The 22,815-nt window shown below is 44.1% G+C and overlaps 1 protein-coding gene across 1 annotated transcript; it reads right to left on the reverse strand.

The window, feature by feature from the left end:
• Window positions 1-364: 364 nt before the first annotated feature.
• il12rb2 (interleukin 12 receptor, beta 2a) lies at window positions 365-16,730 on the reverse strand. Its single transcript, XM_056276887.1, has 15 exons — window positions 16,628-16,730; window positions 13,942-14,217; window positions 12,526-12,649; window positions 11,331-11,512; window positions 10,657-10,856; window positions 9,994-10,138; window positions 8,194-8,267; window positions 7,248-7,458; window positions 6,701-6,883; window positions 5,309-5,407; window positions 4,944-5,096; window positions 1,969-2,100; window positions 1,750-1,840; window positions 1,431-1,518; window positions 365-907 (listed from the first exon to the last, which is right to left on the reverse strand). Exons 1-15 carry the CDS (start codon window positions 16,728-16,730, stop codon window positions 446-448), a joined length of 2,523 nt encoding a protein of 840 aa, XP_056132862.1. The 3' UTR covers window positions 365-445.
• Window positions 16,731-22,815: the final 6,085 nt, after the last annotated feature.

Below are 22,815 nucleotides of genomic sequence, written 5' to 3' on the forward strand. Positions count from 1 at the left end.
TCCCGGTTGCTGCTCCACCCCCTCTGCCAGTCTTGGGAGGACTGCAGACTACCACATGCCTCCTCCGATACATGGAGTCACCAGCCGCTTCTTTTCACCCAACAGTGAGGAGTTTCGCCAGGGGGACGTAGCAAGCGGGAGGATCATGCTATTCCCCCCAGTTCCCCCTCCCCTCGGAACAGGTGCACTGACCGACCAGAGGAGGCGCTAGTGCAGCGACCAGGACACATCCATATCTGGCTTCCCACCTGCAAACATGGCCAATTGTGTCTGTGGGGACGCCCGATCAAGCTGTAATACGGGGATTTGAACCGGCGAACCCCATGTTGGTAGGCAACAGAATTAGACTGCTACACTACCCGGATGCCCCTTGATTTTTCTTTTAAATCCAGTTGGCCAAGTCCCTCCTCTATTAAATCCCAAATGATTTCATTTTAGGGTTCCACTAAGTGTTTTCCAACAAGTTACTGCAGTCAATTTTGACAACATCCAGGGTCAAGTTGCCCAAAAACACTTGAGGGTCCATGAAGGCACTGTGACTCGGGAAGAAATCCTGGACATCCATAAATTCTTCATCCTCCTCCTCTATTTCATTTGCTAGCCCATGAGATGAGATGTAGTCGACAGTTGTGCTGGTTTCCTGGGAGCTGTGTGTGTTGTCGGAGCTGTCTGAATCATGTGAGAAGCTCTTGATGTAGGATGTCAGAGGGTAAAGCAGTGTGGCCGGCTTCACGCCGGGGCTAAGGCTGGGCTGGAGGAGGTCTGAGGAGACATCTTGGGTGGTCACTCCAGGGGAGGAGCTGCTACTGCTTTCCCTGCTCAATTCCTCTATATCCACGATAATGGGCTCTTCCTCCTCTCTAGAGCTGCTGAGCTGAGGTTGGAGAGTAATCTTACCCCGTTTACCCTGTTTGGAAAGAGATGTGGCGCAAAGCAAAGATCACTCAGACTGGTAAACGAGCCTGACTACACATCCATCCATTCATTCTCCAAACCGCTTATCCTTACTCAAGGTTGAGGGGATGCTGGAGCCTATCCCAGCAGTCATTGGGCGGCAGGCGGGGAGACACCCTGGTCAGGCCATTAGAGGGCTGACCACACACACACACACACACACACACACACACACATTCACACCAAGGGACAATTTGTTTTAGTAAGGCCAATTCACCTGACCTACATGTCTTTGGACTATGGGAGGAAACCCGAGCACCCGCAGGGAACCCACGCAGACACGGGGAGAACATGCAAACTCCACACAGAGGACGACCCGGGACGACCCCCAAGGTTGGACTACCCCAGGGCTCAAAGCCAGGACGTTCTTGTTGTGAGGCAACCGTGCTAACCACTGCTTCACCGTGCCGCCTGACTACGAAAAAAAAAAAAGTATAGTCATGCGTGCACACACACAGTTTACTGTCAATAAATACCTTCTCTGCGATACATTCCTTTGCCCATTTGCTGTTGGCAGGATCTGGTACAACATCTGGCATGAGGCGATGAAAACACACACAGAACCTAGAGGAAGAGAAGTGGACTTAAAAAAAAAAAGCCAACATTGGAGCTTTCTCTGACAGTATACTTTGTCCTTATGAAAATACTATATGGGCCTCTTGCTGATTTCAATTGTTTCAAACTGGTCCCTTGAATTCCCATGTATTTCCTGATCCTGAGGGACTGTTTGTGATCCTCCCTTTTAATGCTCTTTCAATACCGTGTGGTGTGAGACTGCTGCCATTATCCCATTACCTTTGCTGCATAGCTGACATCTGCGACAGACAGCACAGAACCATCAAGAATGGCAATACTATACACAGGATTAGGACTGTATGGCTCTGTGCTGTAAAGAAAAATAAAAGAGAGAGACAGTGAATTAGGAAAAAAACATGAATAGAAATGGCACTTTTTTATTCTGTAAAAAACAAAAGTAAATTTATCAAACGCTGAAGTAAAATTGAAAGCGTTTACCTTGAATGACGAACCTGACTATTTCACTATCCGGGCCTTCTCCTTGTGAGGTCCAAGCAGTCATAGAAAGGCTGTATGCAGCTGGAGGCAGGCTCTTGATGGTGTGCATCCTCTTAGATGCAGGTATTGGGTCTGAAACACAAACTTCATTGACAGATGAAATAGCCATGTTACATAACGCAATGGTTTGTGAAATTAACGGTGTGTATGATTTCCCCCCCCAGTTCCTCCTCCCCTCTGAACAGGCGCCCCGACCGCCCAGAGGAGGCGATAGTGCAGCAACCAGGACACACACCCACATCCAGCTTCCCACCCGCAGACACGGCCAATTGTGTCTGTAGGGATGCCCGACCAAGCCGGAGGTAACGTGAGGATTTGAACCAGCGATCCCTGTGTTGGTAGGCAATGGAATAGACCGCTACGCCACCCAGATGCTAGCATACAATCTTTTCAATGGGATGAAAGCTTTGGTAGAGGGATGGAATGGTAATGTTTTTATTTCCATTTTGGTTTGATTGCGTTTTGTCCTGTTATTCAACCTCATTATTGTTTCTGGGTTGCAACATAATCCATTATCCAAACCGACAGGCTACCACAGGGCCGATTCACCTGACCTACAAGTCTTTGGACTGTGGGACGAAACCGGAGCATCTGGAGGAAATGGTTTTTTCTTATTTCGCTAAATCCCGTTGCACCCCTTATGAAAGTTCGGCCTCAACCAACTCTCCAACAAATGGATGGGTATTACAAAATATGGTAGCACAACGGCCAGCCCGAGTACAGAGACACCACATAACTACAGGATCAAGAGTAGCTACAGCATTCAGGGAAGTTAGTAAGACTATGTATGTCTGCTTCCTGTCATTCTGTTATATTTCTGTTAACAAAAAAAACAACCCGTTAGGACTCATGTGATGTACACTGCTGCCAATTTATAGCCGCTCGGTAACAGCTGGACACGGGCTGCCACTATGCTACATTGCCTGCTGCCTGTTGATAAGCCAGGGTAGTCTATCTGCTCTGCTATACCTCCTCCTTACTTGACACAGGCACTGTGTCACTGCAAACAGCAGTAATTTGCTTACCGCGTTAGGGTTATGTCACACAAAGTGATATTGCGTGCCCATGTGATGAGAGAGCGGGTATGCAGCGCTGTTTAAAAAGGGGGTGGAGGCAAATTCTATTTTTGGTCTGATAGAAATTTGTTGTTTGCTGGTGCCCTACTGTGTAGGCAGGCCTGCATTTTGTGAGTGCACATTATAATCACGTCATAATTTCCAAGATGTTCCAGTAAATTCTCGCGGGGATGCTGGAGCCCATCCCAGCCGTCATTGGGCGGTAGGTGGGGAAATACCCTGGACAGGCCGCCAGTCCATCACAGGGCTGACACATTCACACCTAGGAACAATTTAGCATGGCCGATTCACCTGACTTGCATGTCTCTGGACTGTGGGAGGAAACCGGAGCACCCAGCGGAAACCCATGCAGACATGGGGAGAACATGCAAACTCTACACAGAGGACAACCTGGGATGACCCCCCAAGGTTGGACTAGCCCGGGGCTCGAACACAGGACCTTCTTGCTGTGAGGCAACCCCACTAACCACTGTGCCCCACACACAAACATATATATATGTATATAGCGTTTTTTTCTGAAACCGTCAATGGTGTTGTGAGTGCGCAACTAATATATTATATATATATATATATATATATATATATATATATATACACTACCGTTCAAAAGTTTGGGATCACCCAAACAATTTTGTGTTTTCCATGAAAAGTCACACTTATTCACCACCATATGTTGTGAAATGAATAGAAAATAGAGTCAAGACATTGACAAGGTTAGAAATAATGATTTGTATTTGAAATAAGATTTTTTTTACATCAAACTTTGCTTTCGTCAAAGAATCCTCCATTTGCAGCAATTACAGCATTGCAGACCTTTGGCATTCTAGCTGTTAATTTGTTGAGGTAATCTGGAGAAATTGCACCCCACGCTTCCAGAAGCAGCTCCCACAAGTTGGATTGGTTGGATGGGCACTTCTTTGAGCAGATTGAGTTTCTGGAGCATCACATTTGTGGGGTCAATTAAACGCTCAAAATGGCCAGAAAAAGAGAACTTTCATCTGAAACTCGACAGTCTATTCTTGTTCTTAGAAATGAAGGCTATTCCATGCGAGAAATTGCTAAGAAATTGAAGATTTCCTACACCGGTGTGTACTACTCCCTTCAGAGGACAGCACAAACAGGCTCTAACCAGAGTAGAAAAAGAAGTGGGAGGCCGCGTTGCACAACTGAGCAAGAAGATAAGTACATTAGAGTCTCTAGTTTGAGAAACAGACGCCTCACAGGTCCCCAACTGGCATCTTCATTAAATAGTACCTGTTAGAGCCTGTTTGTGCTGTCCTCTGAAGGGAGTAGTACACACCGGTGTAGGAAATCTTCAATTTCTTAGCAATTTCTCGCATGGAATAGCCTTCATTTCTAAGAACAAGAATAGACTGTCGAGTTTCAGATGAAAGTTCTCTTTTTCTGGCCATTTTGAGCATTTAATTGACCCCACAAATGTGATGCTCCAGAAACTCAATCTGCTCAAAGAAGTGCCCATCCAACCAATCCAACTTGTGGGAGCTGCTTCTGGAAGCGTGGGGTGCAATTTCTCCAGATTACCTCAACAAATTAACAGCTAGAATGCCAAAGGTCTGCAATGCTGTAATTGCTGCAAATGGAGGATTCTTTGACGAAAGCAAAGTTTGATGTAAAAAAAATCTTATTTCAAATACAAATCATTATTTCTAACCTTGTCAATGTCTTGACTCTATTTTCTATTCATTTCACAACATATGGTGGTGAATAAGTGTGACTTTTCATGGAAAACACGAAATTGTTTGGGTGATCCCAAACTTTTGAACGGTAGTGTATATATATATATATAAACGTGTTACTGTGTAATACGAAACTACTTACCAGAGTAGCGGACTTTGGAGTCTTTGGTGTCTTTTATTTTGATGGTATAATTGCTGATACATCCCCCGCGTTGTCCATTTGGAATCTCCGTCCAGGTCACTGTCAGCACATTTCCCTCTACCATTTCTTGGACAGATGGACCACTCACTGGAGCTGCGAACCACAAGCAGAACCAAGGAATAACAGTCAAATCGGGTGAATGTTAAAAAGAACCATGTTCAAACAATGTCACGGGAACTCCATCACTACTTTTTATTTTTACCTTTTGCTTTGCTAAATTTTCAATGCCTTGGTCTGTTACTATTAAATCAAAATACACTCAAATAAATCAATATCAAATTAATTCCCCCATCAAAGTCATTTACCTGACTCCAAAGTGCTGACACTGCTGAATCTGGCCCTGCCGATTGAGTTCTTATAGAGGGCATATACTGCTCCCTCATAGCAGTGAAACGGCTTCACGTCTGTGGAGGAGATATGAAGAAGAGGCATAAGATGAGGGTGATATACATCAAAAAGGTGTTTTTAGAGAATGTAGTGTAAAGAGTCACAGAAAGCTGAATAAGTTTATCTGCACACAACGTTTATTGAGAGAGAAACATTTCATCATTCATCTGTGACTTCTTCAGTCTCAACTGACTGCAGGTATCCCCCACTCTTATAAACAGCACAGTGGCATAATGACTGAAAATGAGCCCTCTTCACATAGAGGGAACGAACCATCCCTGAATCGGGGGCTAAGAGTACATCTGTCGTCATCTTACAATGCTGTGATTGCAACCATTCCCAAATCTTCTGTGAATAGTACACATGGCCATTCTAACTGTAGTTAATACTCATGGCAATTTGCATATCAATAAAAGTGTCCAGATGAACTGATTCACCTGTGATTTTCTTACCTGGATTATTGAGCATGCATAAAGATATAGTGTAGAGCAATTACAGATGGGAAAATCGCAAAAGAATGTGGCTATGGGGGCGCCTGGGTAGCGCAGCGGGCTATTCCGTTCGAATCCCCGTGTTGCCTCTGGCTTGGTCGGGCGTTCCTACGGACACAATTGGCCGTGTCTGTGGGTGGGAAGCCGGATATGGGTTTGTGTCCTGGTTACTGCTCTAGCACCTCCTCTGCTCGGTCGGGGCACCTGTTCAGGGGGAACAGCGTGATCCTCCCACGCGCTACATCCCCTTGGTGAAAGTCCTCACTGTCAGGTGAAGAGAAGCAACTGGTGGCTCCACGTGTATTAGAGGAGGCATGTGGTAGTCTGCAGCCCTCCCCAGATCAGCAGAGGAGGTGGAGCAGCAACCGGAACAGCTCAGAAGAGTGGGGTAATTGGCCGGATACAATTGGCAAGAAACGGGGATAACCCCCCCCCCCCAAAAAAAGAGAAGAATGTGGCTATTATTGACGAGTCTTGATTGTGTTCATGCGCTGTGCCATGGATGCATGCAAGTCATTCTGATACTCATGACAAACATTACTTTTGATGCTACAAACTCATTCTTTATGTTTTTTGGCATTACAAATTATTAACTGTTAAGCCAGCAGAGACAGACAGTCATATAAATCTTCATGATTTACATAACAGGATCTTACTAAGAACATAAAACTGCCATTTACATTTGGTTCACTGGCAACCTAAAAGTACCTGAATCAAATATGAATCTCTCAGCAGGGTATGGCTGTGACTCACCTACTTACCCCGCTGACTTATCTTTACTTGTTTTTTCCACTTAGTCCTACATCAGCTATGACGTACCTGTGATGACTGCGTGATGGCTGTTCTGGCTCAGTTTCAGCCACTGGAGGTCTCTTAGCTGCTGGCCCTCTGGATACCACTCCACCAGATAGCCATCGGGTCGCAGTGTAGTTTCAGGCTTCGTCCAGGAGATGGAGACAGTGCGGTTGCTCACCTTTACGCGAACATCCTGAGGAGGCTGGCCTGTGAAGGGGAAGAAGGAGGACTTCTTTTATAAAAATAAATAAAAGCTGAGTGGTAAAGACATGACGAACACTTACAGGAGAGAGTCACATGCACAGTTGCGCAACTGCAAATCACTCCTTTAACCCCGTGTCCAGTGTCGTTTACAGATCTGTGTAGCAACCTCTCAAAGGACTGCACACACCAAAGAAGGTGCAAATCATTTCCTCACATGAGAAAAAAAATCCTTTCACAAATTTTGATCAAACTGTTTTTCTACCGACATGTTTCAGTGACAAAAGTCATACATTTGGAACATGATGGTGAAAACATTCACATCTGAGTAAGTCATAACATTGGTACAAGTCATCGAAAAAGCATTCACCTGTTTTTTGAAGCATGGATATTATGGCAGGAGGGGACATTCCTTTGGAGTTGCAAGCAAACACAGTTATGTTACATTTGCTGCAGGACTGGATTGAAGAATTAGTGGCATCAGCGCTGAGATTCTTGGTGACGATCAATCCTGTATCTAGACAGTGAACTTTGACCAAGTATCGAACGATCTTCCCTCCGGCGCTGATATCATCCAGTTTCTTCAGTAAGAGGCAGATAAGATTCTGGGTTAGCCTCCAAAAAACATCCTAATGGTTTATTGTTTCAAAAAAGAAGATGGAGAAGTCCACCAATCTCTATTATGTTAAGACATCTGAAGTAGCACAATTAGACAAAATTGTGCCAACTGATTACAGGTGGCTTCAGTAAAAAAAATAAAAAAAGAAGTAAGAAAGAGTAAAAATAAAGAAATTGAGGAAAGGGGAAGTAAAGGGAATTTGTGGCAGACTGCAGGGAGCCTTTACATGTGGATGGGGTCAGGGTGCTGCTACACAGTGTGCTTAAAGAGTAAGGAGGAATAGTGCTTGAGACCGAGCATTTCTGTTAAGCTTTTCAGTTTCTTGTAAACTGAAACTGTGGCGTCTACTCTGGGTTTCTGTTAACCTTGCATGTGTTTTTTGCGATTTTATATGTGGCTGTGCATGTGTTGGGGTGTGTATTTATGTGTGAGGGTGTCTGATTTTGTGTGTGTGCATGCGTGCATGTAAAGTAGAGGTTGAGTTGTAACACTAAGGAAGTGGTCAAGAGCTGGCCTTTAGCATGTGTAGACTAATAAAGAAAGTCTTGTGATACATTTGCATTATGTGCAATATCCCTCAACTCAATCTGCAGTTTGCATTATTGAACAATTCTCGCTCATAACAGCCGAGAGAAGTGAAAGTCCGTTTTCTTTGTCATGACTTGTGCATCTGACCAAGGAGTTGGTGAAAGCTTACCTTCCAGTAAACGGTCGTGGAGGCCATTTCAGAGGAGGATTCAGCCAACCATACATCCAGCTCTTTGTTTGGGCCTGTAAAACAGTAGGCTGCTAATGTTAAACTTATGAGTGACAAGGTTTTGTGTTTTCAAATGTTTAATTCTGCCTTCAAAGAATGAATATTCTAACAGCATTTATGAGTATTTGAATTACTGTAACGTTACATCACCGACAACTTATTTTATACACTTTTTACTGATCATAATTCATTCTGATAATCTGTCATATCATTCAAGATTCATTTGAAATACACATGAGCATTTCCTCTGCAGCTCAGTTACAATTTCCTCAGAAGAACCCATGACTAATAATGCCAGGAAACCTAACTCATATTTTCTCTGTCAGCGCATCAGTTGACATCTGGACAATTGATGCAGATGCCTTTCAAAATACGGAAGACCCTGCCAGGATGAGCAAAGACTATATGGCTAGTTACTGTGCTTTATCTTTGTTTTGCGAATTGTGGTTGCCATGGTTAGGCTTTATACATAGAAAAAAGAATGCCATGAAATTTCATTCATCACTGTTGAATTCATGAAGAAGAGCTCTTCTAGCTCAGCAGCAGCTCTGTGTGTATAGTATCTGACAGAGGAAGCGGGTTGTGGGGGACTTTCCCCATCCTGGCACACTAATAAAAACTCAACCTCAGTGGAGACAGATGCATGTGATACAGACAGATGACACCACAGTGTAAAGGTGGGATCCCTATGTAAAGTCTATCAAGACAAACAAAAATGTTGGTGCCCTAAAACTGGACCCACCACTGTCAACTGGTAGTTATAAAAAAATTTTTTTTACACTCTATTGATCCCTGTAGGGAAATTATGCTCTGCATTTAACCCATGCTAGCTGTGTAGCTAGCAGCAGTGGGCAGCCACCGTGCAGCACCCGGGGACCAACTCCAGTTCTTGTTGCTATGCCTGGGTCAAGGGCACAGACAGGAGTACTAACTCTAACATGCATGTCTTGTTTTGATGGTGGGGGAAACCGAAGCATCCGGAAAAAAAACCCAATGCAGACACGGGGAGAACATGCAAACTCCACACAGAGGACGACCTGGGATGACCCCCAAGGTTGGACAACCCTGGGTTTTGAACCCAGGACCTTCTTGCTGTGAGGCGACAGCGCTAACCACTGGGCCACTGTGCTGTCCAATAGTCTGATTGTGGCTATTATTAAGCAGGATGAATGCAAAAAAGACAACCAGCCTCTCCGGCAACAGAATAAAGGGCACTGCCTTTTTGTCAGGATACTCAAACTTAGTAAATAACTTTTAGGTGGATAGGGTTCATGTGTGCTCATACAAAAAAAATAAAACAAGAGAAAATGAGACAGATTTGATGTGCCCCTCATCTCAAAAGCTTTACGCAACACAGAGATTTCTTCAGAGTTAAGTAATGTTCTACTCTAAATACCAATTGTACCTTTTCTGTCAGAGCATCACATTGTCTACTGCTGTGAGCTACTGAAGTTTTTAATTTTAATAATCACAAACAAGGCTACATTTTTGTCTGCCACAATCCAACAGTTCTTTCTGTTGGTCTGGTATTCTGTAGGCAATCAGCGGTGAATTGATAATTACTCATGCAGGGCTCAAAGGGAAGGAAGCATTGTCAATTTAGCTGATAGCAAGTACATCTTAAACTGCAAAGACAGCATTTTTTAAAAATATTTAGACAAAGCAAGATGCACTTTTATTCAAGTAGTGCAAGCACAGATATTAACAACAGGGCTTGTTAGGCAAATGACTTTTGTGTACCTTCCTCTTGAGTCCAGTTTGAGATGCTTGTGCTCCATTGACTCCACAGCCCAGTACTCAGCTTGACTCTGGCTCTGAAATAGTAAAGTCTGTAGGGTTCCAGAGAAGAGACGGACTGGACCCTGAGCAAATTCATCTGTCCGCTCTGTAAATTACAGTACATCTACATGGATTATCCACTTATGCTCCTTCATGTACATTTTTACAGAAGTAATATCGATGCAGTATACATGCGATGTTTGAACGGGCTTGGCTGCAGCATAATTTCACTTTCGTTACTTCTGGAAACAATATATGTTGAGGATAAGCTACTTAGAGAAGGAAAGGCCAAGTGATAGTTTATTTTACATGCTCTTTCTAAATAGAGGGCTGTACCAATTTCAGCATTTCTGCACACAAATGTATGTCAACTGAAAATCAAAGATCATTGCATCTGGGTTTGAGTCAACCAAGGGGTTTGTGGTTTGATCTTAAGGCTATTTGGGATCCAGTGTTTGCCGTTTTTGCATTTGCAATATCTCTTGCAGCTTTGCAAAGCCGTTCCCTGACTTTTAAAAACCTAGAACAAAACTTATAGAAATTAAAGGTCATTTTTATCAGCCCACATTGTGTGTGTATATATATATATATATATATGTACTGCATATGTAAGGGAATGGTTACTGTGTCTGAATGGGTTATCCATGCCCCTTGCTCTGTTTGGTACTGTATCTGTAGGTGCTGGGTCCTGTTGGACTGTCCAACATTGATGAGGCAGTCTCGGGAGCGACACGCAACTTTGTCTAAAACTGGTGGTGATGGCCTCACTGTAGGAGCAGAAGGAATGGACAAAGAATCAGCACTGCTGAAGTACTCTCTGGAGTCTATGGTCAGATTTAAAGAGATGGTTGCCTTTATCAAGACACGAGACACACAAAGATAACCACAATGCACACAGCGCTTCGAGATTAGTTGCTAACCCATTATATGCAAGAGAAGCGGATGAAGACTTGGTAGGAATCAATTGCTTCTTTCTCCACAACTGACTGAATAAATTCTTTTACAGATCCCATCACAGGAAAGACATTATCTACTGACACCATGCGTTATAAGTTGTGTAGCATGGCAAGAGAGCAGAAAGAATTTCACTGCAACGCTAGTTTCAGAATCCATTCTCAATATTACTACTAAAACCTACCTTATAAACATCTAGAAACTGTTGTTTGAAACAAAGCAAGAGACAGTTACTTTCACATGCAATGATGTGATCTCACAACATGAACTCATCTATTCCAACCTCAAGCATGGCAGTTAACGTAGATGCTTTAAGGGTGATTAGTGACGTGTTGCCAACTCACCGATGTCCGCAAGTGTGAAGCTGACAACGGTGGACGCTGCAGTGCCCAGTTGATTGCTTACATTGACCCATACAGAGATCACCTGGACGGAACTGGACACTTTGAAAACAGCTGAGAGGAGGTTAGATTCCCCATTGGATCCCTTGTAGGACACAGGTACAGCTATGTGGTTTTCTCTCACCCTGGAATACACAAGGCAGTAATTTCATGGGCTTGACAGGTTTAGGGTATAGAATATCAAATTGTCCATGAAGTGAAAAATGTTGAGTGGCATGTTGGCTTAGCACTGTCGCCTCGCAGCAAGAGGAATTTGGGTTTGATTTCAGTCCGCGTTTGTGGAGTTTGCATGTTTTATCTGGGTTTTTTTGTTTTGCTCTCTCTTTTTCTCCTGAAATGTATCCAGCCAATTACCCCACTGTTCTGAGCTGTTCCGGTTGCTGCTCCACCCCCTCTGCTGATCCAGGGAGGGCTGCAGACTACTGCATGCCTCCTCCGATACATGTGGAGTCACCAGCTGCCTCTTTTCACCCGACAGTGAGGAGTTTCGCCAGGGGGACGTAACGCGTGGGAGTATCGCACTATTCCCCCCAGTTCCCCCTTCCACCGAACAGGCACCCTGACTGACCAGAGGAGGCGCTAGTGCAGCGACCAGGACACATACCCACATCCGGCTTCCCACCCGCAGACACGGCCAATTGTGTCTGTAGGGATGCCCGACCAAGCCGGAGGTAACATGGGGATTCAAACCACCGATCCCCGTGTTGGTAGGCAACGGACTAGACCACTGTGCTACCCGGACACCCAATGTTTTATTTGTGTTAACATGGATTTCCTCCTGGAGTACAAAAACACGCATCGCATTATGGTAAAGTTTCTAAATTGCCTTTAGGTGTGTCTATGTAGGGTGTCTTCCTGCCTTCTTTCCAGTGCTTGCTAAAATAGGCCTCAGGCCTCAACCCCCCCCCCCCCCCCCGACCCAGACTTGGATTAAGCAGGTATAGATAATGGATGGATGGACGAAACATGTTGATTTAAAACGGAGTGATATTCAGCTGATAACTTGACATTCACAAACAACATCTTTTTGCTCATCTGATATGCTGAGAGCTAGGGTACAACCTTCATTTGCTTGAATGTTTGTAGGTTTCTTTAAATCAAAACCTTCAAAAAGATTCCATTTCTCTTTCAAACTCACCACAGTTTTGGATCATCATCCAGCTCAGTAGCCCTTCCACTTTTCCAAGTACACTTCACATGTCCCACTTCACCATCAATGACATTCTGGATGCACGTTATGTTTTGAGGTATTTCTGGAGGGTCTACAGGACAAGGAAGAAATGAATGAATAAAAAAAAGAGATGCTGTGTAGAGAGCGAATAACTAATAGTCAGATGAAACAAATTTGACAGTCATCAGTCAATATCTAAGAAAAACATTTCTAGTTCTCTTCATGAAAACATTGGTTTTCTGTAAATAAAACTCTGAAATGATCTTAAACCCAGTTAAAACCCATAATGTACTACCTTACTCCAACTATAAAGCCACTCCAACTTTTTTCTGAGTGACCAAATGAAGGAGGTCTGGAGCACAAAATTAATAGCAACCAAGAGATGGAGACAAAGAATGTTGAATCAGTTCATCTCGACACAACGTTTATAGTCAGATACGTTTCGTCACTCAACTAAGTGACATCTTCAATAAACGTTGTGTCCAGATGAACCGAGTCAACCTTCTTTGATTTTCTTACCTGTATTATTGAGCATGCATACAAGAGACGGAGTGTCTTCATCAAGTCTGAATCAGTCATTAGTTTAATGTTTACATCTACACTATTAAGATACTGTTACGATTAACTGTGTGATTCAGACCTTCTCCTTCATTCAGTTTATCTGTCCTGTCTGTGTGAGGTACTGATTTTCCGCTGACTTGCAGGTTTCTCTTTGTTCTTGAGTAGAAATATGATTCCGAGAATATATACAGTATGTTCTAATCTAAACAGGCATCATGTCATGTGTCCAAAAGCAGCCCTTCCCTTTTTTATTTCTTAAATTGTACTTTGGCTTTCACAACTCCAGCTGTCTGGTCACACTATTCAGTTTATTTTATTTTGGTCAGCTTTGACACTATGCACTTGTTCTGACACTTGGTTTATGTACAAAGTATAGGTGAGAATGCAGAACCAACTACAGTGTGCTACTGTAGTTGTGCAACTCTGCCATGCATTTCTTCTGACAAATGGATGCCTGCTATAATGCAACAAGTATCTCAACAACAAAACATCATGGGCACCAGTCGGATTTATAGTTGTGTTCAAAATTCAGGGCAGATTTCATTTTTGATTTTAACAAAAACTTTTTCGAAGGGTGTATTTGTAAAATTTCAGCTTTCCCGAATCATAAAATGACTAGTCAATATCAACAGGGGTTGCGACTAAAATAGTGTGCCCCCAGCCCCCAACTATTTTCCAAATTTCTGCATTCAAAATCAAAGAAGCCCCCAGCCCTCAAAAACAGTATGTAAAAAAATAAAATAAAACCATTAGCAAGAGTGCAACAGTGGGAGAATATCCCACTTGGCCTTTAAATAGAGCCACAAGACATTCACTACTCACATCCAGTGGTGATATCAAGTCCACAGGAGTCAAGGGCTGGCGTGCATTTATTACACTTGCAGCTATACGTTCTGTCCTCGGTTATGTTCTCCACATTACGATAGAGGGTTGTAGAATTGAATACTTCGACCGGCTGTTGCTCATATGTATCATGTATGGTTTCATACATGATTCTTTTGCACTTGCAGTTAAAAGTGCAGTACACCTGAAAAGTGGAGCCTCGCTGCACAACAGGATCAGAGCCAGCGCTTGACCATATTTTGCAGGATTTCTCGCCTGGAGGAAAAGAATGAAAGAATCAGTCCAACACTGTTGCGATGAGATACTAATGACATTTCAAGGTTTTAACCCCGGTCCTTTTGTTACGTGAATCTATTGCCATCGCCACACTGAACATTTTAACTGGGTCACTAACAAATTAAGTGCTGACTTTAGTGTAGTCTGAAAACCCTATCAGCTGTGCCTTTGTGGCTGTTCCTCATCCTCCGCCTCGCTTTATTAAGTTATCAATCAATCAATCAGACTTCATTGGCTACAATGTATTGATAAACTACTACACATATACACATCCTGTCTACACATCCTTGTAGTCTACGGAGTCTACTACGGAGTCTATACAACCGTGGTCGGTACATATCGGTCCAGATATTTTCAGAGTTTGCCCACTAAGTAAGCTGTATACAGGCAGCCAAACTGTACCTAAGCAAACGTGTATTCCCAACATCAGGATGAGCGTAATGGACCATGGTTGGGATGTTGTAGCCATGAGTCCTCTGTCACTGGCCTGGCACCGTATGTCTCTCTCACATGGCTGCGGTTACCTTCTCCTACAGACAAAAACAAATAAACAAATCCAGTAATCAACAGTCACGTTTTGGAAAAAGTGCGAGACTAAACCTTCGTCATTCCCGCATTTGCAGAAGTCTTACGCGGATTAAAAAAAGAGCATCCTATCCCGACTAGCTCCCAGCGGTAACAGGTCTCCGAAGACGAACCGGAGACGACTGGTCGAAAGCGGCAGGTTAACGCCTGTCGGTTGCCATCGGATAAAAGGGTGACAAATAAAAAAAGAAAACAACAAACGTTTTGTCTACTCACAAGACAGCAGCGGCATAACGTCGCATTTCTTCATTTTTTGCCGTCGTAATTTTCCCGCAGTTTCTATCCCATCGTCTTGTTTTGAGTGTCCACACGGTCCGGAGCACGAACCTGGCGCCTCGTTTGACTGACGCGGTTTGACACACGAGCGAGCACGCTCACAACTCCGCGTCTGGTAAACGACTCCTCTCAGTTCCCCATAGAGCAGCGATGTCCAACCCTGCTCCCTGACAACAACTACCCTGCCGCCGGCTTTTACTCCAAACCTAATTTAACACATCCGATTCAGTTAATCAAGGGCTTGGTCAGTTGGTAATTAGTAAAATCAGCTGTGTTAAACTAGGGTTGGATTGAAAACCTGCATGATGGTAGCTCTCCATGACCAGGGTGGGACACCAGAGACTTGTTCATATATACTACTACACACATTAGAACGTGTTATACTAGTACAGAGACCAGTATGTAGAGACCAGTACGTATTATACTAGTATAGAGACCAGTACGTGTTAGAGACCAGTGCGTATTGTACTAGTATAGAGACCAGTACGTGTTATACTAGCATAGAGACCAGTACGTATTATACTAGTATAGAGACCAGTAAGTGTTATACTTGTGTAGAGACCAGTACGTATTATATTAGTATAGACTAGTACGTTTTATATTAGTATGTCAATTAGATATAGAGTATTTATTGCATGACTATATATATATATATATATATATATATATATATATGTACAGCGTTTTTTTTCCGAAACCGTCAATGGTGTTATAAGTGCTCAACTAATGAGGAGTATGTATGTATGTATGTATGTATGTATGTATATATATATATATATATATATATAATGAGCTGACGAGTGCAGCTGGTGAGTGCGAGACGCACGAAACACGCCTGTACTGCTATGCATTAAAATCTTTTTTCCTGTATCCGTGTTGATATATATATATATGTATATATAGCAGCTGGCTCAGTTGGTAAGAACGTCTGCTTTCCATGCTGGAGATTGTGTTTTGTGTGTAGCATTTTGAATTGCCTTGTTGCAGAGATGTGCTATTGATAAATTTGCCTTGCCCTGCCTTGCCTTGGTCAGGGGCACAGATGGGAGTGTTGGCTCTAACGTGCATGTCTTTTGAAGTCTTTTTAGCTATGCAACAAATAGCTGGAATAAGCTCGCAGAAGAATTGAGATTTGCTCCAACACTGGCTACTTTTAAATCCATATTAAAAACGTTCATGTCTACCATTGGTTTCTGCTAATGTGCAAACCTCACTGTAGGAGTGTGTCTTTTTAACCATAATAACCAAACTTGTTGTGCCGTTTAACGAAGTTTAATGAAAGAATACAAGTTACAAGTGAGGCACTTGTGGCTGTCAGCTAGGCATGCTATCAGAACTAACCTTACCGCCTCAGTCCGGATGTTAACATTAACTACCTAAAACAATGAACACTGGTAGTTGTAGTCCTAAAACTAAACTATGACTATGTAGTCATGTCAGGTCCTACATTTTCCCCCTTCTTTAACTAAAACCCTAGGTCAATATAAAGTCATTCAGTCTAGCAGGCAGTCTTCTTTTACGAACTGGCTGTGGCTCTGCATGTTGTTCTTCTTGTGGCCTTGCTTGTGGCACATCTCCCTGAGCCACTTCTTGTCTCGGTTGTTGAAGGTTCTGCTCTTGACCTGGATCATGGTCAGGTGGTTGTGGAATGACCAACTCAGCATCCATGTCCTCTTCAGCAGGCTGGTTGGTGCAAATAGTCTTCTTGAGTTCTAGAAGGTTCCATCTTGAAGCTGGAAGGTGTACCTGCCATGTCGAGCGATGATCCTATAAGGGCCAGACAAACTGGTCTTCAGCTGGTGCCCCCTCAGTGGTCGCTTGACACAATCTCCAACTTGCAGTGAGGAATCCTCCTTGACGTGGTTTCTTTTGTCGTAGTACTTCTTCTCAGCCTCCTGACGTTTCTGTACTTCTTTGCGTAGCTTTGCGTCATCAGGTGGTTTGTCAGCTGCGAAGGGTGGACGGACTGTGTCCAGTGGGACTCTCAATGTTCTTCCGATCATGAGCTCTGCGGGTGATTTCCCTGTCACCGTGTGAGGCGTTGATCTGTAGCTCAACAGTAGTGTTTTTAGCGCATCAGAGAACTATTTTCCTTCTTGGAGCAGGGCACGAAGACCATACTTCAGAACTTTGTTAAACCTCTCAACACCGGCATTGGCCAGTGGATGGTACAACGGTGTCTTCTGGTGCGCGATTCCTTTTTTCTCCAAGAAGCATGTGAAGTCAGCTTGGGATTGTGGGCCGTTATGTCACTGGAACTTGAGGCTGGCCCCATCATGTAAACAGGTCTGAAAGTCCATTAATCACTATCGCAGTAGTCACGTTGCTTGTGGATATGACTTCAGGCCATTTGCTATACAGGTCAGTAACAACGATCAGATATTTCTGATGTGCTGGAGCTGCTTGTAGTTCCCCGAAGATGTCCACTTGAATCTTCTCCCAAGGTCCTTTAGGCCATGATGTTGGCTGTAGCGGTGGTTTCTCTGGTACGAGTGACTTTTCACTCAGTGCGCAGGGCACACAGTTTTTCACAAAGTTGGTGACGTCGTTGTCCATCTTTGGCCATCATACTTTGCCGCGAAGGAACTGTTTCATCTTCCTTGTTCCTGAATGTCCTTGATGTACTTGGGTGAGGACTTTGTGTCTGAGTGTGATTGGTACAACGGTACGGTCTCCTCTTCCAACACATGACATTTTCCAACTGAAAAGTTCTTCCCTTACCATGTAGTATGGGCTGAGTAGCATGTCTTTCGGTGGACCTTTCCATCCTGTTTTCATGTAGCACAGCACTTCCTTCAGTACTGGATCTTGCAGTGTTTCTCTTGCGAGCTCTTCAGTAGTGATGCCTGCTTGAAGCTCATCAATGAAGGTCTGCTGTATGAAAAGCTCATCTTCCTCCTCGTCGAAGACTTCTCTGAACCATCATCTTGTGGCACAAGTCTCGAACGGTGTCTGCAACATTGTTGGACTTTCCTGGGCGAAACTCCGTTTTGTACGTATACTGGGCAAGCCGATCTGATCATCTGGAGATTCTCATGGGTCGTCTTCCAGTTCCTGAAGTCAACAGAAGAGTGGTCAGGGCACAGGTAAGGAATGTTGTACGATCTAGGTGGAAGTAAGCTAGAACAGGTGGTTCTGCTATTGCATGTTTGAGTTTGGTGAGGGCTTGGTCTTGTGCGCATGTCCATTTCTATTCCGTGTCCTGGTGTAGCAACAGTCTCAGGGGTTCTGTTGTCATTGCATAATCCGGAATGAACTTCAAGTAGTAGTTTGTCATCCCCCAAGAAGGGTTGAAGCTCTTTCACACTCTGTGGTGCTGGAATCTTCTCAATGGCAATCACACTGGACTGGCATGGTTTCACTCCAGTAGCGCTCACCTTGTAGCCAAGAAACTCGATTGTGTCGGTGCTGAAGACAAATTTCTCTCTATTCAATGTCATGTACTTCGCAAGGCGTGCGAACACTTCTTTCAGTCTTTCATCGTGTTCTTCTCGATCCTTTCCGTGGACTGTGATATCGTCAAGGTAGTGTGGCGCCCCCTTCAGGCCAGTCAGCACGATGTTCATGATTTTCTGAAAAGCACATGGCACAGATGCTAATCCGAAGGGTACGCGTTTGTACTGGAACACGCCCTCATGCGTGATGAATGCGGTGATGTGGCGAGACTCAGGAGCTAGCGGAACTTGGTGATATCCACTTCTCATGTCTAATTTGGAGAAAACCGAGTACGTACGAATCTCTCCTGATTTCTTCCTGGCAACTGTAATGTTCAAAACACATTCTGGCGCCTCGACGGGTTCGCTTATGTCCTCTTGTTGCAGTCATCTCAGGTCTGTTGCTACTTCTTCCCTGACAGACAACGGAAGTCATCTCAGTGGTTGCGCCACGAGCCAGGCATCTTCTCCCACTCTAGGTGCATGTTCAAAACCTCTAATACAGCCTAGACCAGTTAAAAGGCTGTGCATATTCTTTTACACACTCTGGTTCTGATTTTGCTGCAATCTGAAGAGCAGGCTGTGTGGGTGCAACGGTTGTGTTTCCCTGGACCAAGTGAAAGTTCAGTGCCTGTAGGAGAGGTCGTCCCAGCAGACAGTCACCATTACGTGCAACATACAGCTTAGCTTGGACTGTTTTACCTTTGTGGGACACTGGCACAACTATATATCCATCAACAGGCACACTGGATACTTCATACTGACTGATTTTAGCATCCAGTGGCTGTAGGGGAAACTTTTGTGCTAGCTTTGCATAGTAAACACCTGAGTTCAGCAAAGACACCTGGGCTCCAGTGTCCAGTGTCATTTTCACCTGTATACCACTAACAATGCACTGATGAGAGAAAGCGTCCTCTGGGTTTTTCATGTGAAGACTGTGTACTTTGTATACTTGCATTACAGTGTTAACTTCCCCACCTTCTTCATCATCATCACCATCCTCTGTATTCTCTGTCACAGCTCTGACAGCCAAGTTTGAAGCATTAGCTGAATGGCACACTCTACTGAAATGTCCAAACTTTTTACAGCAATTACACTTTTTTCCCTGAGCTGGGCAGTTTTCATCTCTTGAGTTATGACCCAATAATCCACAGTTATTACATTGCACATTTGAGCCATTTCCTCGCTCTCTGTCATTTGGCTGAGACTGTCTTCAGTTTTTCCATTGTGAATTACCCCTACGATTTTGTGAGTAATCGATTCTCTGCACATCAGCTTTTGTGCCAGCCTGTGCTGCCGCTGCCCCCTGCAGGACTTTCACTTCCTCTCGCGTAGCTTCCATGCTAGTTGCTATGACAACAGCTTTAGCCAGGGTAATGTCCCCCTCGTTAAGCAAACGTTCCCTCAACTTGTTGCTTGTAGTCTTGTTTATCAACTGATCTTTTATCAACTGCTCTCTAAGCTCTCCCCATTCACAAGTACTTGCTTGCTTCCTTAACGCTGCTACATACATTGCTGCAGATTCTCCCTGTAGTTGTGCCCTTCTGTAGAATTTAGCCCGTTCAATAGTGACGTTTACTTTGGGCAGAAAATGCGCATCCAGGCGCGCGATAGCATGCTCCATTTCAGTAAATTCAGCATCACCTGGTAGCGTAGCAAATATGCGTTGTCTTTCGGTCCCCAAACAATGGAGAAGGATCGCCAACTGTTGCTCCTTCAGGACCTTGGTTAATCGAGTAGCTAGCAGGTAAGTTTCACCGTGCTTTTTCCATATTTTCCATTGTAGAGGAGGGTCGCCTGGCGCGGCCAGAAAGGGCTGGGTCGGTGCCAAAAATGCGGACGCATTCATTTCTACAGCGGGCCCGGTAGCTAACTCTTCTAGCTCGGCCGCTTGCTCCGGCGAGTCTGCTTCGTCAGCGTCAGACATCAACGTTCATTTCGAAAAATCCTCGTCGCCACATGTAGGAGTGTATATTTTTAACCATAATAACCAAACTTGTTGTGCCGTTTAACGAAGTTTAATGAAAGAATAAAAGTTACAAGTGAGGCACTCGTGGCTGTCAACTAGGCATGCTATCAGAACTAACCTAACTGTCTCAGTCCAGATGTTAGCATTAACTACCTAAAACAATGAACACTGGTAGTTGTAGTCCTATAACTAAACTATGACTATGTAGTCATGTCAGGTCCTACACTTGCACTTTGACTTTTGCAAAGTTGTAAACCTTGCATTACATTTTAATTTTATTCTTTAATTTAAATTTCTTCTTATGGATTAGTTGTTAAATCCTTTTTTTATTGTATACTATGTTTTTTTATTTTAATTTTTTTATGTGACGCACATTGAGTCTGCCTTGTGTATAAAATGTGGTATAAATAAAGTTGCCTTGCCTTGCCTTGCCTTCAAACCCCGGTTGGGACAAATATCCAGTAAGAGTCCGTGGCTTAGACTCCTAATGCTATACAAGCCAGCTACCTCAGATATGGGTGACAGTAACATGAATAGAGTCATACCGGTTCGGACGTTGCCTGGGTCAACAAGGTCCGCATCAGGTGTTGGGGAACCAGGGCAACCTGATGAGAAATGGACTACTGTAAGAAGACATTCATGGACAAAGGCCAAGAACCTGGAATCGATGGAATGCTACTATAACAGCAGACCCGTGGAGAGGGGCTATATGATGCTTATGTGGGAACCGTGGGCCAGTTGGAGACCTCCTTCCACACTGACTCAGAAGCAGCTAGTGGCTCAGTGCTCAAACATCAATAGATGGAAGCTACTGTCACGACTTGAGATGGAGAGGCTCCAACATGATGACCATACATTTCATCACCCTGAATGGCCACCCAATAGGCAGGAGATACATGAGAACAGACCCCAACCTGCTGAAACAATCCTACCAGCCATGACAGCTTCAGCCATCATGGCTTTGGTTCAAATGAGAATCATGGATAGACTAAAGACAGTCAACACTCGGGCACAGCTTCCACGACTCATTGACAAAGTACCATCACAAAGCTTGCTTGCGGATGTGAACACAGCCTTATGCAACATCTCAACTACCACCATAACAGAGACAAATGAGCTTGTATATGCCACTGCAACCATAATCCTGGAGATGCTTCGGTACAGGATTAAGAAAACAGGTAACCAACAGTACCCTCCATGGAAGAGAAGGCTGGAAGCCAAGATCAAAGCAGCATGGAGCGATGTTAGCCAATTAACAGAGGTGCAGAAAAGTGTGATGAAAGACAGAACCTGGTTGAAGTACAGCAAGTTATCCATAAGTGAGGTTCTGGAAACTGCCAAACAAAGGCTCACAGCTCTGGCCACCAAGCTAAAGAGATACACTAGAGAAGTAGAAGCCAAAAGAGTACATGTCCCTTTCCTCAAAGAACCATCCAAAGTGTACTCCCAGCTGCAGTGTAACAAGGGAACAACATCAGATCCACCCAGAGCAGAGACTGAGCAATACTGAAAGGAGCTGGACTGCACCAGGCCCTGACATGGTTCAAGCCTACCAACTGAAGATGCTAATGGCACCTCATGAATGCCTGGTAACACAGATGAACTAGCTGCTAACATCAGGGTCTCACCCTGACTGGCTAATACAGGGGAGAACAATAATGCTTATGATGGATCCCCACAAGAGCACAACACCTTTAAACTACTGGCCGATAACCTGCTTCTCCACAATATGGAAGATCCTGTCAGGCAGCTAAGCTGAATGGGCACACGAGTCAATACATAAGTGAAACTCAGAAAGGAATTGGGAGCAACAACAGAGGGTCAAAGCATCATCTACTGGTTGATAGAGCAATCACCCAAGACTCTAAGACCAGACAGACCAACCTGAGCACAGCCTGGATTGACTACAAGAAAGCCTACGATTCAATACCCCACACACGGTTACTGGAGTGCTTTGCACTATACAAAGCCAACAGGACACCAAAAGCCTTCACCAAGAACTCAATGCCGCAGCGGAAAACAATACTAGTGGCCAACTCAAAGACAATCCCACAGGTAACCATCAAATATGGCATATACCAAGGCGATGCACTGTGCCCGCTGCTGTTTTGCATAGGCTTGAACCCCCTCAGTCAGATCATCACAAAGAGTGGATATGGATACAGGTTTAGAAGTGAAGTTGCCATCATCCACCCACTATACATGGATGACATTAAGCTGTATGCCAGGAATGAGTGAGACATTGACTCACTGATCCACTTCAACAGGGTCTACTGCGATGACATTGGGATGTCATTCGGACTGGACAAGTGC

This window comes from Lampris incognitus, chromosome 3 (assembly GCF_029633865.1).
Source record: "Lampris incognitus isolate fLamInc1 chromosome 3, fLamInc1.hap2, whole genome shotgun sequence".
Lineage (NCBI taxonomy): Eukaryota > Metazoa > Chordata > Actinopteri > Lampriformes > Lampridae > Lampris > Lampris incognitus.